Here is a 19,964-nt window from a genome sequence, read left to right on the forward strand (position 1 = left end):
GTGTCGTGAAAACCCGCCACCACCCGACACAGCCAACTAGTAAGGGTTGTCACGTAAACAAAACGTGGCCAATTCGTCACGAGTACAGCACTAGTGTATAGTGTAGTGTATAGTGTAGTACACTAAAACAGCACTAGTGTATAGTGTAGTGTATTGTGTAGTGTATAGTGTAGTGTATAGTGCAGTATACTAGTACAGCACTAACCGGTGTGTTGGAGAGCCAAGCGACGACATTTACAATCTGAGTACGACGTTTCGCCAGTAATTACAACTAGCTTCATCAGGCGACAGCCAGATATGTGGAGAAGTATTACTGTTTCGCTCCTTACATAGAGGCGTAGATTACTGAGGCAACGTACATTATGCATTATGTTGTGGCTTGGCTCTCCAACACACCGGCTAGTGCTGTACTAGTGATGAATTGGCCACGTTTTGTTTACGTGACGACCCTTACTAGTTGGCTGTGTCGGGTGGTGGCGGGTTTTAACGACACATTTATATATTTACGCGATCTAACCCAACAAAAAGCCTCTTGACTTAAAGCTTTCGTGACTGCAGGAATGCATATTCTTTGGGTCTTTCGGTAAAGTCACGTAGCTAGGTTCAAAGAAAATAACAAAAACCACGACGTTTCGATCGCAACACAAGCGGACGACCGCTTGTGTCGCGATCGAAACGTCGTGTAAAAAAAACCCCTCTATTATGGATGATATTGGCCGCGAAAGCCTCCCACGTGTTCAACTGAGAACACCGCTTTGCTTTGCGACAGCCCTGCGTCCCAGGCATCGAAGTCGCGCGCACTCAGAGCCGCGATTCCGCGTCTCCCGGCAGCGCGTTTACACGGGTTCACTAAGGCAGCGCCGCGTGCGTCACGGGCCCCGTGGGCTCGGGGTTGGTGACGAGACCACGGGAGGAGGAGGAGGAAGAAGTAGACGAGAAAGAAAGGGAGGGTCTTGGAACCGGACCCGACCCAACCCAGCCCGGTCGGGCCCGGCACATCCACCCCGGCTCAACTCGGTCGTGAGTGAGCGGAGATGCACACCACGAACTCGCGTTGCGTTGCGCGCGTGACAGCTCCTCTTTGCGATTGTGCCACGGACTCTTGAGCTTTGAATGCCGAGTTGTTAAACGCGGTGGACTGTGCACTGTTGTGCCTCACACCAACCGACGCAAAACAACACGAACGAACAAGGCGCCCGTCCACCACGTGAGTAAGATGCCAGCAAAAGTTTGCCATGCGTTTTTGTTATCAATAACTTTTCATTCGTACGTCTGTGTGTGTGTAAGAATATGAAAAAAGTACGTCTTTGAAGGTGCTGATGTGGGGAAAATATTTTTTATATGATTAACGTACTTTAGAAAGGTAGACATATCAGATCAAGATTGAGACTCATTTTACTGAATTGTTACTATTGGGTACGGAGCGGTGGCGCAGTGATTTGCGCCGTGCGCTATGAACACCGGCAACCCAAGTTTGATTCCTCACCACGACTAACATCAGTGGCGAGTGATAACCCGAACCAGTAAGTTCTTCTTCCTTCAACAAACCCGCACTGCCCAGCGTGGGGAAGTATGGTCAAATAACTCACGTGACTGAAGCGGCGTGAGCAGCCCTCTTTACCCTGCATTGCATTTGACAAAGGGCTGATGTACTTTCCAGCGTGCGTTGTTGCAAACATGTGCGTTTCTACTTACACACATCACGAGCCCGCAGTGATTTCATTAGCAACGCGTTAGAAGCTGCGAGTGCTGCGTGGGGCGGAGCAGGAGGGGGCAGTGGGGCAATTGTTGTACTCTACTTCTACGTTGCAGCGTCCGTGTTTCCCATCTTCATAAGAACCGTACGGAGCAACGTGGCGAAGTGTTTTGTCAAATAATCATCCACCACGGCGACCAGCGTGGGGAGGACCTACCCCATCCAGGAGTGGATTACCCATGGAAGATGATGACAAAGTTTTGTATGAGCAGTTTCAAGTTTATTTTGTTTTATCCAGGGGAGACGTCAAGAGACCAGGAGAGATTATCTTTATTGAGAGAGATCTGAGCTACCAAAATGACAAACACGACGAATACGATAGATTTAAATACAGCAATGAAGCAAATATAAACCAGGGCAAAAAAAAACAACTGCGGAAGAGTGGTGAGTTTGGCGTGGCACGAGTTGGTAACTGACAACAGGATAAAATAATTCTCACGACGTTATTTTATTATGTTTTATTTTTATTATTTTATTATTTCCATTCTACGTGACTTTACCGAAAGAACCAAGAAGATGAATCCCTGCAGTCACGAAAGCTTTAAATCGAAATTTATGACAACAGGAAGTCGCGTCTCGAATGCCAATGGATCGGAACTAACTGAGTTTTAGGTTAAGGTGCAGGCCTGCAATTGCAGGCTCACGCCCCTGCTGGCTGAAGGGCCTCCACGAAGAGGGATCTCTACAGAGGTTATTTGGCCTACCCTCCAACGATCGCCAGACGTTTGGCAAGAGATTGGAGTACCCACATTCTACCCCACCACGCACGACCGACCATCTGTGGGGTGCCAATTCAAATCGCTCGGTGGTCAGAGACGCGTGTGGCTACGGCGGTTAAGAAACTTGCCCCATTGTTTCAATTCGGATCAAACCGGCGACCTCTAGATTCCAAATCCATTGTGCTGGGCCATTACCACCCCGGCAGCATCCAACTCGATAGGATTAGGCAGTGGGAAATAACGTTAACAGACGCAAATTAGATGTGTAGCCTTAGCTCCCCCTCCTCCCCCAAGACCCCTCGGGAATTTACTGCCCACGAAGCCAAAATGCCCCCCCCTCACCCCCCTGCGCGAGCAGCCGTCAAGTCGCTTTAGCCGAAAGCAAAAAGAGCCGTGTGGCTGTGGCTCCATCTGCGGGCCCTCAGATGAGTTACACGTCACCCGGCAGCGTCCCGTGCGCACGTGCAGCCCCGATGTCACTCCACGAGCTGGAGCGAGGGGCCTCCCCGAACACCGCGTGGACAGCGATCCATCCACTAATCTACTCGTACATCTACCCATCCACCAATCTACTCATACATCTACCCATCCACCCATCCACCTATCTACTCATACATCTACCCATCCACCAATCTACTCATACATCTACCCATCCACCCATCCACCAATCTACTCATACATCTACCCATCCACCCACCCACCAATCTACTCATACATCTACCCATCCACCAATCTACTCATACATCTACCCATCCACCCATCCACCTATCTACTCGTACATCTACCCATCCATCCCTCCACCAATCTACTCATACATCTACCCATCCATCCCTCCACCAATCTACTCATACATCTACCCATCCACCCATCCACCAATCTACCCATACATCTACCCATCCACCCATCCACCTATGTACCCATACATCTACCCATCCACCCATCCACCAATCTACTTATACATCTACCCATCCACCCATCCACCTATCTACCCATACATCTACCCAACCATCCGTTTATCCTTCAATACACGTATCTAACCATCCGTTCGCTGGCTGCCCTTCCCCATCGCACCTCCAATCAACACGGTTGGCTACGTACGATGCGAAATAAGTCCAACATACATCAACCTATCTATCCATTGTATGTACCGGTGCGGATCGTGGGCGCTGTGGAGCACACACGTGGGAGCATACAACTACAGTACAACTAGTGTACTGCTTTGCTGCACTCCCCCTATGGCTGCTCAACCACGAATCCCCGCAGCAGCCGGTAGCCTCTGTCGGGTCGAGGGTTCGTCCATCCAAGCAATTGGCAGGTTGCAGACTGCTTAGCTTCCGAGATCCGGCGCATTCAGGGGTAATTTGGTCGTAAACGTCCAGAATATCGTTTGCATACATCATAAATAGTCAATTAGATTCACATCACGTTAACCGCATGGATTTTTACCCATTAATCGCTACCAGTGGTCCCGTGGAGTGAAAGTTATTAGATCATCAGCCACGATCTGTTGGTGTTGGTTGGAAGACATTTCAAAGTCATATCACTGTCACAACCAACGTTACACCATGCCGCGCCCCCATCACCCCCCCCCCCCCCCCGTGATGCCCCCCCCACGCCCCCGTATCTCCTCTCTCTCTATGTACCAACAACTTCTGTAATCTCTGCTCTAACCAAAGACACTGCCGGGCAACGCATGAAGCAGAGCGATAGAGAGAGAGATGGGAGTAGATTAGCGCCATTGATAGGGGGCGAAAAATGTTACGTGTGTACCAAACAAGATGTTGAGAGAGATTGTGAGAACCCCAACAGCCTCGGCGTGTAATCTGCTACTCTCTATGCAGAGAGAGAGCGCGCGCAGGGAGCGTAACAGATTGCGGCCCCATTACATTCGGTATAGGGAGGGAGCGGTGGTGCAGCGGTTGGCGCGCCGCGCCACGCGCAACTGCGCCACGGCTGACATCAGTGGCGAGTGATGAAGTGATATGTGAACCTGTCCTTGCCCCACCACCACCACCACTACCACCACGTTCTTCCTTCTCCTTTCTTTAGCAAACAACCCCTCTGATCGATACGACGTGGAGGGGGGGGAGAGGCATTCATCCCAGAGTGGATTTTTTTTTAATGTTTACATTTGTAGGGTAGATTTATGCACAATTAAGGTCGTCAGCTCTCTGGTGCGTTTTTGGGTTGTGCCGCGTATAGTTCGGTATGATGCCCGAACGTTTCGCTTCACTTGCCGGGAGCAGCTTCTTCGAGAACTTACAACAACAAAAAACTCCAAACTTTGCGAGCTTACTTACGTACTTAGGGAACGGACGACGCTTTCGGCACGTGGAACGAAACGTCGGGTCCGCCTAAAACTCCACAGGCGCTACGACCCGAAAAACACATTTGTAGAGCTGCACAGCCCAAACTCCTTCGCAAAAAAAATAATAACCCCCACGCGATAGTACAACGATAGAAAAACACGTGGAGACGTTGCCTTGGCAGTGATGCACAAGCACAAGTAGCAAACAAACTCCACACATTCGTCAATAACACCGCCCTAAAATTAAAAACGTACATCATGGGCGACGATGCGGGTAATGGCCCTTACAATTGCACACGGCTCTGCGCACCGCTTTCCATTCTCTCTGCTATGAATAAGAGGCATGGCCCGAAACGTCTCCGATTGTATATACAGGGTTTTTTTTTCTTCCTTTTGGAAAAGTTGCATTAATAATTATGTAAAGTATTCGCTCCCTCTCGCGGAGAAAGAATTGCTCAAGAGGCGCGAGGAACCGCAGAACAAGCAGCAAGGCAGCCACGCGGTCAGCCGGCGCCAAACAATCGCCAAAGTTCTGCGGTCCTCTATATGTTAAGGGATTATCGGCCAACTAATGTGTGGTTACATATGGGAAGATTACAACGCAGAGAGTTGACAGTGTGGAGCGCAGTTGGTGCATCTGCCAGTCATCTCAGTGAGTCAACCCATGGGCACATGGGTCTGTTCCGTGACCTCCTTGCCAGGGGGACCTTCAACACTTCACGTGGCCTCAAAGTGCACCTGGCATGGCAGCGGCTTTTGACTGGCCATCGAACAAAGGCGATCACCGCATCGCGCGCTTTCAGATGTGCTTCTGCGGCCGTTTGGAATGCTCTTCCTTCCGATATTAGGAAGCCACTGGAGCTATGCACTTTTGAATCTAGATAGGAAAACTCATTTATTTTTGTGTTTAGTATTCTTAGGTTTTTTCGGTAAAGTCACGTAGGTAAAACATCAAAATTTATGAAAATAAAATAAAATAAAAACAAAAATCACGACGTTTCGGAGGCAACACAGGTCTCCGTCATCAGGTGGGACCGTCACAGCCAGATTAGCTGCATCAAGTGAGGCAATGATTCAAGATGTAATCCCTTATAAGCAAGTTTGGAGGGGGGAGGAGAGGGGGGGAGCTCATCAGAATGTGGTAGCCAATGAATGGAACGTATCGGGAGGGAGGGGGGCGGGAGGGGGGGCGGGAGGGGGAGGGCCAAAAAAATGGGCGACGGCTTGGACGCGGTTGCTGCACACGCCAACACAATGGACAGAGAGGGGGAGGGGAGGTCTGATACACATGATAGAACAAAGGGACGAAAATGCCCATGTTTATACCAATGCTAGCTGAACAATGAAGGGAGTACTGTTAAAAATAACTGGGGATGTTAACACTCGGTAAAGTAAAGTAAAATAGTGCCTGTCAGATAAGATGGTCCAAAAAAGTGTAATTAAGTCTTTTTTGCGTGGTTGATAACATCTTTCCAATGATTACTCAGTTTGTACCCATCATCACGGTTGAAATTATGTCTGTGTTTGTATATTTGTATGGCTTCGTGTACAAACCTTTGATGGTAGCCAGGAGGTTTGCAGAGAACCTTGGTCTCGGAAAAGACAATTTCATGAGAGCCCACCGAGTTGTAGCAATGATCGGCAACGGCAGAAGAATCAGTTCTGCCGTGTTTCAGATCTGACTTGCTTATAAGGGATTACATCTTGAATCATTGCCTCACTTGATGCAGCTAATCTGGCTGTGACGGTCCCACCTGATGACGGAGACTTGTGTTGCCTCCGAAACGTCGTGATTTTTGTTTTTATTTTATTTTATTTTCATTAATTTTGATGTTTTACCTACGTGACTTTACCGAAAAAACCTAAGAATATGGTGCCTTGCAGTCACGATAGCTTCAAATCTAGAATTTGTGTTTAGTGTTGTTGTCCCCCCCCCCCCGCACCTCCGATTAGCGCGGTTGGCTACGTGCGGTGCGAAAGAAGTTCAACGTACAGTCACATAAAAGCGCCGTGGTGACGTCGCGGCCACTTAGTAGGCGAACGGCGGTGGTTGTTGTTGTTGGAAACCAGGCGGAGTCCATGTAGGTTAGTCAGTTTAACACGTAGGCTTTCGCGACCAATATTATCAATAATAGAGGTTTTTTGGGTGAGATCGCGTAAATATATAAATGTGTCGTTAAACGCGCCACCACCCGACAATTGTAAATATTGAGTTTTTAACTCCCCAACGCGGCGGTGTTGCTGTACTAGTAACGAATTGGCGTGTTTTGTTTACGTGACAAACCTTACTAATTGGCCTCGGCAAGGAAAGGTAAAAGGTAAAAACAACGAGCCTACCTTTACCCTCCCTTTTACCTTACCACAATACAATCACTCTACCCTTACCTTTACCCTTTAGCAAGGTAAGGTAAAAGGTCAAAAGCAACGAGCCTACCTTTACCCTACCTTTTACCCTTACCCCATACAAATTACCCGATAACAGGGTAATTACTGGGGCACTACACGTGAAAAATGTTTATAACAGGTAAATGCTAAGTAGAGCGCTTTATTCATATAGAATACTCTCGATGATTCCATTTTAAATTGGAGGCCACGGACTGCGCCACGGAGCTTTTAGCGAGCGGTAAACAGGGTATTTGCCCTATGGGAACCTCATTTGCCAGTAAAAATATGATAATTGGTTTTTTACCCTTCTATCTGGCAACAAAACTGACACCTTTTATCAAGGAGTCATAACTCCAAACAAAAGACATAACTCTGATAATGTGCACAGTGCACATTATCAGAGTTATGTTCTTTTGTTTGTATTATGACTGCAGGTATTGCGGTCTATGCAAACATGACTCCTTGATAAAAGGTGTCAGTTTTGTTGCCAGATAGAAGGGTAAAAAACCAATTAACAGGGTATTTGCCGCGTAATTCTTCCGCGCTACCTTTACAATACCATTTACCTTACCCCTTGGCATGTCGACACCTTTACCTTTACCCTTTTACCCGGTAAAAAGGGTAAATTACCTTACGTTGCCGAGGCCTAATCTGGCCCCAAAACGCCACTATTACGGAGCACACACGTGCGCTCTACTGCCTCCTACTGGCGACTCAGGGTTATGGAAACCTCCTCGCACACGCGGAAAGAGTTTCGCGACATTGGTGAGATCCACCCCCTTGCGTTGCCACCACAGCGTTGGTTTACGGGCCGCGTGTATAGCTACCACCGCCCCAGCTATTGACAGCACGCCGCATCCATTAAAGGTAACCCAGGTAGCAGAGGTGTGGACTCGAGTCATGTGACTTGGACTCGAGTCAGACTCGAGTCATGAATTTGATGACTTGCGACTCGACTTGGACTTGCATAACAATGACTTTGTCCCACCTATGAGATGTGGACTCGAGTCATGTGACTTGGACTCGAGTCAGACTCGAGTCATGAATTTGATGACTTGCGACTCGACTTGGACTTGCATAACAATGACTTTGTCCCACCTCTGCCAGGTAGGCCCTTACACTTTTGATGTCATCCTTTGCTAGGTAGGTGAACGGGTCCCGCTCGTAATAGAGCCGCGCGCTTAGTCCGCGCGTATGTTGGCTGGCACTTGGCTGGAACTAAGCACGCGATGTGCACGCACCTGCACCTTTAATTACACACATCACACAGCCCCCCGCCCCCAGCCCAACTCGAGCTAATGGCCTGGGAGGGTAAAGTCACCACGCGCTAGGCGACAGGGTGTGTGACCATCAGAGGTGTGGACTCGAGTCATGCGACTTGGACTCGAGTCAGACTCGAGTCATGATTTTGATGACTTCAGACTCGACTTGGACTTGCCTCATCTTTGACTCGACTTGACTCGGGACTCGAGAGCAAAGACTTGAGACTTACTTGTGACTTGCATAACAATGACTTTGTCCCACCTCTGGTGACCATAGCGTGAACATACCGCGATCAACCCTTGATAAATATATAATTTTAATGTATACATACCTGTCAACCCATACGGTTATACTCCCTATTGTTGTACAGGGAAATTTAGTTTGTAGGTCCATACGGCGTACATCCGTTTCAATACGGGCAAAAACACTTTTTTTTCGTCAATTTGTTTGCGTTTCTACCTTGTGGTGAGACTTTGTGGGATGAACGTTGAGATTTAGAAGGCTACGGGGTGTCCGATGAGGTCTGAATTGGTCTGTAATAAGGTCGGGCACTGATAAGGGTTTGACAGGTACGTGTATACATGTTGAACGTGTGGCCGAGTGACTCGGAGGCCACAGAGAGAGAGAGAGAAAGCGCTGAACTTGCCACCGCTGTCAATAGACACCGGGTTCTAATCCAGGCAACTGCAGATGATTAATATAAACCCAACCCGCTATGGCCTCGCTACGTGTTGCGACGAAGGGCCATTACTCGAAAATGCACCTGTTCATCTTCTGTCGAGAAGACTCTGTCTGTTCTACACCTGAGGACGGCTGCTTGCGTTGTGGCCGAAACGTCGTGAGAATTATTTTATTATGTTTTATTTTTATTATTTTATTATTTCCATTCTACGTGACTTTACCGAAAGAACCAACAAGATGAATCCCTGCAGTCACGAAAACTTTAAATCGAAATTTAATGTACCTGTTGTTAACGGTTTTTATTGTATTGTTATTAAGTCCACGGTGTTGGTGACGAAGTGCATTCGTTAGTTGTGCTGTCAACCACAATTCGTGTAATTTAAAACAAACTCTGGTTGGTAAACGATAAGTGGTAACAAAAAAAACCGTAACCGATAAACCGCTTGCGTGGAACATATTGCAAACGGTTGTGAACTGAGCAGCAGCAGCAAAACAACAACGAACTCTCATGAAGCCCTCTCGTGGCTCGCAAACTTTGCCGTTGGTATTGAGCTCATCATGGGCAACACACAGACTAATACGAACCGGTAATGAAAGTCAAGAACCGGTAACCGTTTCCAGCGGAATGTTAAGAATGGATGCACCGATTGGCAACACACGAACGTGCGGACGGAATTGCGCCGTGGGTTCGATCTCACGTCCAATACGAGTGACGATTACCTGAACCGGTCCTGGCCCAACCCCTAGGTCGACTCAGCCTCAAATTAGTTCCTGGTGCAGTATGTAAACGTCGCCACTAGGGAGACAGAGGCGGTCGAGCGTGGTGCTGTCCACCCTCGTGTACCGTGCCGGCCTTCATAGGTGCACGCAAATTCGTGAAGCGTTCATAGGTGCTCGCTAACAACACTTGCCCCAGCAGTTTGCAAAGGCTACACATGGGGGGGGGGGAATCTTTGTCTTTGTACCTGTGTCTGAAACAACGCCTGGTGCCAAGGGCGCGTGACTCTCACTCGTGTTGTTGTCGTCGTTGTCTTTGTGTCCTGTGGTGTTGCTCACAGACAATTCGCCCGTGATGAGACTGAATTTGCGTTCAACCCCCGTCACCTACGACCTCCTGTAAGCGACACGGGAGCGCCCTCTCGTGGAGGTTCCCTGCAACTTGGACCAGCGCCTCTTCCGACTCTTCTCTGCCTTGACGAAGTCAGAGACGACATCTTATTTAAGTTTAAAGAGAACCCGTTGGTGTTGTTTGCTCCACAAAAAAGAAATGCGCGTTGTGAACGCGATTCAGCAACTGAAAGTTGAAGAAACAACTTAAATATAAATTGAACGGCAACTGCAAATCCATTATTAACCGGACGGATGTGTAAATTGAAATCAAACCCGTATTATCGGTAGCAAAAAAAAACCCAAAACATGAGCGTGCAATTTTAAGTAGATTACAGTTGAACTGAGATGACTGGCAGATGCACCGCCTGTGCCACCTCGTTGCATTTTAGCCGCCCGGCGCTCCGCCCATTGGTGTGAGCGTCGCTACTCCGCCGGTCCACTTCTGAACTCAACGGTCAAACAGGAGCGCCTTCCACGAGCCCTCCTCCACAGTCCACACAGAAGCAAAGATTCCTTCCCGCGCAGCCCGCAACGGGCTGTTAGGGCAAGTGCGCTCTCGTGAGCGTCGTCAACTTCCCCCACTCGGGTGTCCACAACACCATGCCCGCGGTATAAGCGGAGCCTCCTCCTCCCCTGCGCGCCCACGTACACACCTAAACGTATCTATCGTCCAATCGGTCAACCCTGGCTTTCCGGACAATGCCGATCAGCAAACACTTCTCCCCGGGCTCACCCGACTCGAGGATGGGCAGGAGGCGACCTCGGCTGGAGATCACGAGGGAAATGATCAGCGCCCCGCTCGGAGATTTCCGTCACACGATGCACGTGGGTCGCGGCGGCGACGCGTTCGGGGACACGTCGTTCCTGCGCGAGAGACCGCCCCCCGAGACTCCCAGGTACCGCCGCGGGGAGTCGCCGCCCCCGGCGAGCAGGGAGAGCCTCCTGGCCCGCACGCTCCGCGCCAGCAAGCGCAGCCTCTCGGTTGGACGCTCGGCTCGCCTGTCGTCCACGTCGACTTCGTCTTTCGTCGCCGTTCCGCTCCCCTCGTCACCGTCCTCCTCGGCCTCCGCCTCCTCGTACTCCGCCTCCACGCCGAGCTCTCCCGTCGGCGTCTCGCAACCGCTGTCACGGAGCGAGATGGAGGTGGGCGGAGTGCTTCGGGGCGGTGGCGGTGGAGCTGGTCGCTTGAATGGATCTCAGAAGCGGTTCTGTGGTATCCTCTTGTCAGGGCCATTCATGGTGGTAAATACGAGATGGAAGAATTTTACTTAAAAGTAGCGGTAAATGTTTTCCTTGTCTCTTGCTTTAGTCAAATTTGAATCGTGATTGCACTCTCGGTGTCGTGTCAATATCCTGAAATATGGGTTTGACTGTTAATCCATTCGGAACACTGGCGTGGCTCAACCCTGCTTAGCCTCCGAGATTTCACGAGCTCGTGATTTAATCACAGACGCATTGTTGTTGTGCTGGGGCACCCCTTTGCGAAGTTGCCAGTGTGAGGTGAAGGCACGGGTGACTGCTGAAAATCCATATTGCAGGAGCAGGCTGTTGGCTCATGGCCACACTTTCAGCTCTTTTGAGTTGGAAGGTCCAGACAAGGCTGAGAGCATGCTACATGCAACGTGGTGGCCACATGACCTGCACACAAGGCATTGTGGGAGGCATGCCTTCCTGTTATGGTGTGTGAGCACACTTGTTACTGTTTCTGGCCGTGAGGGAATTGCTACAATGGAGCTAGAGACAATCCTGGGCAGACACTGCAATGCAAGGTTCGTGCACAAGCCTCTTCTCATTGAGACTCGAGAGCATCGTGTCATTGAGCCACTTGACAGTGTAAGCTGCTGCCTTGTTGATAAGATACAGTTAGAGGTTCTGCATTGGTGAGGTGGATGGGTGGCTCAGAGGTCAGACCTCTGAGCTAACACCGCTGAGGGTTGGAACCCAAGCAGCAACCTACGATTAAACCAAGTTATCAAGAATAGTAGTGAGTTGATGGTCTCAGCACTGAATTTGGGTAAATTCTAGCACTGTGAATTCAAATATCGGTTTCACTATCAATACGATGAACGTTACTCTCAGCAGCAGAGTGGATGGGAGAGGGCTGCCCCCTTCCGTGTGGACCAGAGGTCACTTGAAGGGATATCAGAGGTAGCTCTGTGACATCCACATCTGTGGTGCCGTTATATACCGAGGAAGTTTTCACTCCTCTGGGAAGAGTTTAGAATGCATTCATAGTCACGTGACACCGACAGCATAATCATGATACGTTTGAGAGGAAAGACGTAATTAACAACAGACTAATATCAAGGAGATCGCAATCATCGGTGTGAAGACCCCCTCCACTGCCGTGAGTTTCAGGAGGCTCAGTGAGCAGGAGGGGGGAAAAAACAATTAAAACAAAATCATCGATATGAATGCACTAAAAAATGCCTCGGTATGCTCCGTTACAGGTGCAGTGCATCGCGCCGCCTGGCGGAGAGCGGGCGAGCCGCTCTCCGGGACCCGTCCGGACCCCTTTGGCTCCTGTGGGCTCAATCGCCGGGGTCACGGCAGGTTTCAGCCCTTACTCCGGCGGCGGCGGCAACGCGATCGCTCGTCCGAACGGCGCCATGGGCGGCCAGGAACCGCTGTTCGACCGCCGCGACCAGGCGCTCGCGCACTCCATCCCCGTGCTCAAGCACGCCGAGTCCGTCATGTCGTTCCACGTGGACCTGGGGCCCTCCATGCTGGGCGACGTCCTGGGAGTGATGGGCTCGGAAGAAGGAGGCGCGGCGGCTCCGGGCTTCGAGGTCGTCGCCGCCGCGGCCCCCGCCGCGACGCCGGGGCGGGGCGGGAGCAGCCGGGGCGGCTCGCGGAGTTCCAGCGCCAGCAGCAGCGGCGGCAGCAGCGCCACCCTGGCCGACGACGCGGCGTCCCAGGGTGACGTCGAGGGTGACGGTGGCGCGTGGGCCGTTGCGGCGAGCGAGAAACGCCCGGCCGCGCTCCCTGCCGCGCTCCCAACCATGCCGTTCGTTGCCTCCCTGCACCACCACCACCACCCGTTTGGGTCCTACCTGGAGGACGACGAGATTCTGCCTTTTTGAGCGAAGCTTGTCGGCGCAGATCTTGCGATCGCTTGCTCATGCTACTGCTGGCTGGTGGAAGGACCTCCACTAGGAGGGGACAATAAAGAGCCACAGCGCCCTCCCCCCATCCTCCCCCTCCTTGGCTTTAGGAGGTATTTGGCCTACTCTTTCACGCTGCCCAGATGTCTTGCAAGAATTCAACGTATCCACACTTTACCCCAACAGCACACGGACCTGCCGATCGTCTATCCATGGTGTATCCATTTGTACTGCTGGGTGGACAAATTCATGGGGCATGTAAGACACTTGCACCTGCCGTGGAAGCTACGTGAGCACGGCTTAATGTCTCAACTGAATACGTAGCCAGTCGCTGATAGACTGGGGGTGGTGCCACGTTGATTATCATAGCCACAGCCATAGCGAGGTACGGTGAACTGGATGTTGTGTGCCGGGTGCAAAGAAAACATCACTACCAAGTCACCAACCAGGACTGAAATTGAGCCCTGCCTGCGTGCAATATGCACACAGGGCATAGGTGCCACATTAAATGGAGATTCGACCACATCCTCCGCCACCAATAAAAACAAACAGCTCTCACCTTGTAGCTGTACACCTTAAGCTGTCCCACAAGAGTGTAAAGCTTCATTTAATGTAAATGATGGGCCCATCATTACGGACCTAAATTGATTTGAAAATAAGTGACTTCACTCATGGTGCCATCATGCCGCTGCTACCCGTAACTTTACGGCCGGTTTTGTCACTCAGGAAGCTTGTTATGCTATATTGGTGTATGGGCCGCAAGATCAGAGCTGTTTTAGTCTTTTTAAAGCATGTTACTTGAGCAGAAGGACAAAGGTGCAGGGTGTTCAGTGCCCTGGTGTTACACGTGCTGCTGTGCGGTGGCGGAGGTCATGGACACGAAATAAGGCACCGAAAGGCTGAACGCCATCATTACAAGTCTCCCCACGCAGGATCCTGGGGTTACGGGCGGCTTCATGATTTTTGTATCAAACCGTCGACTGCTTCGGGAGACCGGGCTGAGACGCCGCTCGTGCCTGTTGCGGGAGACGCCAGCTGCGGCCGTTTAGTGGCCACGCGGCTCGCGTCCCAGAGGCCCGACCCAGCAGAGTAGCTGCTCCGAATCGGATTTGGATGTATGTTGAACTTCTTTCGCACCGTACGTAGCTAACCATACTAATTGGAGTTGCGGGAGAAGGACAACATCAAGGACTTCATGCCCAGCTGGCAGAAGAGGCCAAGGGGGGAGGCCGGTGTCCTCATGGCTGCAGGAGCAACAGGCTGATCATCAGCTCCAAGGTTTGGGACTAAGAAGGGAGTTGGCCTTGCGGGCTCACGGCCATGAGGGACCCGGAGGGCTGGAGCCCAGGAGGGTGAAACCAGTCACGTGCCGTGCAGGTGTTTGCCCCCCATATCTGATCTGAATCTTGGGGGATAAAAACACCTCGACTCAATTCACTGAAGCATGTGTGCTCGTGTTGGCTAGCAATGCATCTATTGGCAGGGTCATGCCTTGCTGAAGAGACTCGGTGAAGACGAAGCCGATTCGAGGCTGCATGTGTGTTGTGTCGTTAAAATATTGACCTGTATGGTGAATGGAACTACAAATTTAAATTGTTGTAATGGAAATTATTATTTGTCATGAATATTATTATTAATTTGCGGATTCAAATATACAGGATGTATTGCATGCATGTGCGTAGCGGTTAAAGTTTTATTTTACTGATGAGATGAAAAATTACATTCCGTTTTGGTTTAATTGAAGTCGAGCTACATGTGAGTTGTTAATGAAATACTATGACAGAGCAAGCGGCTTAATATTCACACACCAGGCAATACAATTCTCGTCATTCAGGGTTGCGATTAGATTTGGGAATCGATTCTTTTTGTGAAATTGCTGTGAATGTAGCGGCTTTTAGTGACGATAATGAAATACTATGACAGAGCAAGCGGCTTAATATTCACACACCAGGCAATACAATTCTCGTCATTCAGGGTTGCGATTAGATTTGGGAATCGATTATTTTTGTGAAATTGCTGTGAATGTAGCGGCTTTTAGTGACGATAGGCGGTGAGGTGAACCCATGCCATGCATCACCACGTGAATCGAAAATGATATAGAACAAAAATAACCATGATACTGGTCTGTCCCGCATACAATGTTTTCAATGCGGTGTATATCGTGAGTATATAAGTATATAATAATCGATTAATATATGGATCATCACGCGTCTACTAAACGCCTGAGAGGATGAACGCCACGGTGAGAGATGACGATGGCTTGAGAGGCCTTCATCCAGCAGAAGATAGATCATGGCTGACAATGATGATGACTGTTTAGACCATAACGAAATCATATTGCACTACCGTGTATATTAACAGGTTTCTTTATGGGTTGGTTGAGAATGTATGCTTTTCTCAAACCATTACTCCTGTCCTTGCTATGTAAAGAGCCCAAATTGTGTATAGCCATAACAATTTACAATGAGCAAGTCATCATACAGGTATTTATATGTATGTTTTGTTAATTCATGAAAGTATTTAGGAAGCTGAGTCTCTATTCTCATTATTGTATTATTGAGGAGCGGTGGTGCAGTGGTTAGCGCACTGCACTGTGAATCTGCCCACCCGCGTTCAATTCCCGTCTGCGACTCACCAACCCGTTACTGACCGACACAGCATGGGTAGGCCTCATCCAGCAGTGGATTGAGAAGCGTCTGAACATTTCTGTTCTTTGTAAATGATGGGTGCCTTGTTGGTGCCAAAATCAGTAATGTATCGAGCAAAAGCAGGACTTAAGCACCACCCTATACAGCAAGCTTTGACTTTTTGTTATCAACATCATGCGCGTTCTGTATACGTGTTGATCAGCAGTGTGTACATCAGAGGTGGGGAAACATTTAACTTATTGAGGCTCGAATACGACTTGGTGGGGACGTACGTTAACGCACACACACACACATGCTCAGTCACTCCAGTCACGAGGAGAGGCCCCGACAGTGACTGAAGTGACCATGTATGCTATGCTGTAAACTAGACAATTACAAAGACTCTACGAAGCAAACTATAAACAACAAGAACAACAAAAGTGTTTGGGAAGGATGTTCGAGACTAGGACAATTATAGGTACACGAAGCTGGGGAAGAAATCAAATTAAGTAGATAAGAAATTTCAATAATTGGATGCAACTGGGAGTATCTGATACTGGGAACTAGATGGATGGAAGGCCACAATTGTCAATGTATTTGAGAAAGGACATGGCACACAGAGATGCTGAAATTAACCTCCCTCTAGTATCCAATTAGTGTGGCTTAGGTTCTTGCCGTGATGGATAACCATGGTTTGAGGGCTGTATAGAAGTGGTGAGCCTCGTCTACAGGGCCGGATTAATGCAGGGGGGCTGTAGGAGTTGCAATGTGGAACCTTAGGATTTTGAGGCCCTCTAAACATTTTGTACAGCACTGCTTTAAGATGGTTAAAACGAAATATGTTGTGATAAATTCTACAGGTGAATAAGTAAATTGAAGCCGTAGAATAACAATGAGAATTACGACTGGGGACAGGCAGAATTAAAATATATATTTTTTTACTTTCATTGAAACCTTAACAACAATTCGTAAAACTCAGAAAAAACACATAACTGAAATAACCACGGTGAATACCAATTGGGTGTTTGACATTGCGCATGTGTGCTGGTAAAACAGTCAAGGGAAGGAATTGAATTTACAAAGAAGGGCCCCCTCAACAACTGTACCAGCCCTGCGTCCCTATCAAACGTAATTAATATTCACCAAGATGGCCCACTCAAAGAATGTATGTATGTTAAACTTCCTTCGCACTGTACGTAGCCAACCGTGCTAATTGGGGGTGCGGGGAAACATAGCACACACCTATCTCTGGTGAAATTTAGCAATGAAAAAAAATAGCCAAATAGTTGCACAATCATATTTCTCCACGCCTCCGTTCAACGTTCAAGCATGGCCAAAATGTGACGCAATGGCATCGTCCAGACGAGGAAGTGATTGGAGAGCCCGAAATTACTCGGCTCTTGCCTTTGCGCCAACACCTAAACGTAATGCGGTGCTGCTCGTATTGGCCGCGGGGCCGTATGATACGAAGTCGTGGGTCGCTTCCAGCCCGTGGACTGCAGGTTACCCTGCAGCTGGTTTAGAGGATGGCATTACAGTTCGTCATAGGTTTCGCGTGGCCACTTTGTTTTGCTGTACTCATACTTTCCTTCGTGAAGGGCACACACGTTTACCCGTAAATGAGTTCTCCCCCATATAAATGGCTTTTTCACTATGATGAATGCCATCTGTTAAAGCATCGAATATATATATTTAAGCAGAAATAATGACAATGATTCAGGCAATTGCTCAAAATGTTTGTGATGCCCTCTCTCTATATGTGTGTTGACAGGTTAACGGCAGGCATTAGTCATCATTTTTAAACAATACAGTATATTCATCTGCCATTGTAGCCTCATATACACAATACATACGCAAAGATCTCCCATATAGCCATGCAGCCTGTTGGGTCAAATGCTGCTGGCGAGCATCTATTAAGGTCCGAACGGCGCCACGATGGGATGGTGTGGCCAGAACCATGCTCCGGTCGTCTTTGTTTCCCCAGTGCGGACGTTTCACATCATACCAGGTTCTCATTTAAGGCTGAGTCGACCTGGAGGAGCCAAGGTCCAGTCCAGATACCACTTGCCACCACTGGCGTTATAACCGAGGCCGGGAATTGAACTCCTGATCGTCCGGTTTGTTGCGCAGTGCGCTAACCACTGCGCCACCGCTCCACCCGTTCATACATATATACTAAAAAAAATAATACACATGCAAGTATACACGCATTTGTGTATTGGTAAGATGCCACACTTTTTCTCGCAAAAGCCACAGCATGGTTAATTACTGAATTATACGTGTGCACCCTCAATCTGGGGCTCAATTACTCCGGCACCGGGCCGAGAACCTGATCACGTGGTTTCTATTCCCGGTCGATTATTTAGGTCAACTTTCCAAATGCCCTCCACTATATTAATGAAACAAAACATTATCAACAAACAGGACTCAGCCAAACATCCCCTTGAAACTCTCAAGACTCTTTCGGAATTATTATTTGTATTGTTATCATCCAGTACATGGGGAGATAATCTTCCCTGATACCACTACAGTCACTACAATAGTGATTACGACCGAACGCTACTAACCCAGTGAACCTGAGTTCAATTCCCGGCCAAGGCTGACATCAGTGGCGAGCAATACCTGGACTGGTCCTGGGCAATCCACTATTTCCCCGACGTCCCAACCAAGCACCACCAACCAGCCCACACTAACCATGGTATGGTCAAACACCGCCCATGACCGCTTTCATCTAACAGTGGATAGATAAATGGTTGTAACTTAGCTTAAACGTGGACGACAAGCAGGAATGGGAAACTTGGGTTGCAGGCAGACCTCCATACTTAGTTTATATATGTGTAAAAAAATATGTATAATTAAATTTGTATTTACTACGTCAATTTTAATCAACGTACTATGTTGTAACCATATCATATGCGCGTAGGTACTACGCACTACATTACTGTAAGCATATTCATTGAGGTTATTTTTGCTTCCATTATGAATTAGTACTTTTGTATGAAGTGGTTTAAGAAGCTTGTTTTCACCAATACCCGGTATGTGAGACTATAAAAGCACTGATGTGTAAATCGTTGAATACAAGAATGTGGATTTTATACACGTGGTTAAATAAAGGGCAATGTTGCTCAGAGTACCCAGTTGTGTGTGTGTCTGTGTATCACTCATTAAACCGGGTGCTCACGTCTCGCGAGTTTATGTTCTCACCCCTGTTACAATGATTGCACACACACACAAAATCCATCATATTAAATTTGTGGAATATTTTTCACCTAAATTGAATAAATCCCAGTTCTGAGAATTACTTTATATATTTGAATGGAATGGGCGAAACCCCTTTCCGGGAAATATAAAATGTGTGCCCTCATATACAGGGTTGTCCAGATGTCTTGTCACCCCCATTTAATTCTAGAAAACGTAATTTATTTAAATACCAATGGGTGTGCAAACTTAAATGAATAAGCTAAGGGAAAACATGTTTAAGGGGTCAATCAATTTGGGGAGGTCACGAGACATCTGGACCACTCTGTAGCTAACGGATGGAGCGTCCTGAGTTCGATCCTAGGCCACAGACCAAAACCAGTGGTGATTGATATCTGAATCGGTCCCAAGAACCCTTCTTCACCAACGTGCACTAACCAGCATGGCGAAGTATGGTCGAACGACCCCTACAACCCCCACGACTCGCACGGTGGGTAATGAGGAGGGGGATCTCATGCAACAGAGTGGATTAACAAAATTACTGTGCAAGGTCAATGCAAGTTCAAGGTCAATGCAGGTAGCAAGATTTTCGCAGTGGCTCCAGAATTCGTCCTGTTCATTATCCCGGTGCCAGTGTCTGACACAGGGAAGTCTCACTGCGAGCTGTCGAGTTTTCATGGGGATGTATTCGTCTTGTGCATGGCAGATGTTTGTGTTTAGTGTGTAAGTTGTTCTTCCCCCGCACCTCCGATTAGCATGGTTGGCTACGTACGGTGCGAAAGAAGTTCAGCATACATAGCTACTGCCCATAGA

General features: G+C 48.6%; 1 protein-coding gene across 1 annotated transcript; it reads left to right on the forward strand.

The window, feature by feature from the left end:
• Positions 1–939: 939 nt before the first annotated feature.
• Positions 940–19,086, forward strand: LOC144721789 (cdc42 effector protein 4-like). Its single transcript, XM_078599715.1, has 3 exons — positions 940–1,207; positions 10,171–11,365; positions 12,673–19,086. Exons 2-3 carry the CDS (start codon positions 10,922–10,924, stop codon positions 13,303–13,305), a joined length of 1,077 nt encoding a protein of 358 aa, XP_078455841.1. The 5' UTR covers positions 940–1,207; positions 10,171–10,921; the 3' UTR covers positions 13,306–19,086.
• The last annotated feature ends 878 nt before the right edge of the window (positions 19,087–19,964 follow it).

The sequence above is a fragment of the Lampetra planeri genome, chromosome 1, assembly GCF_965212315.1.
Source record: "Lampetra planeri chromosome 1, kcLamPlan1.2.h2, whole genome shotgun sequence".
NCBI classification, from domain to species: Eukaryota; Metazoa; Chordata; class Hyperoartia; order Petromyzontiformes; family Petromyzontidae; genus Lampetra; species Lampetra planeri.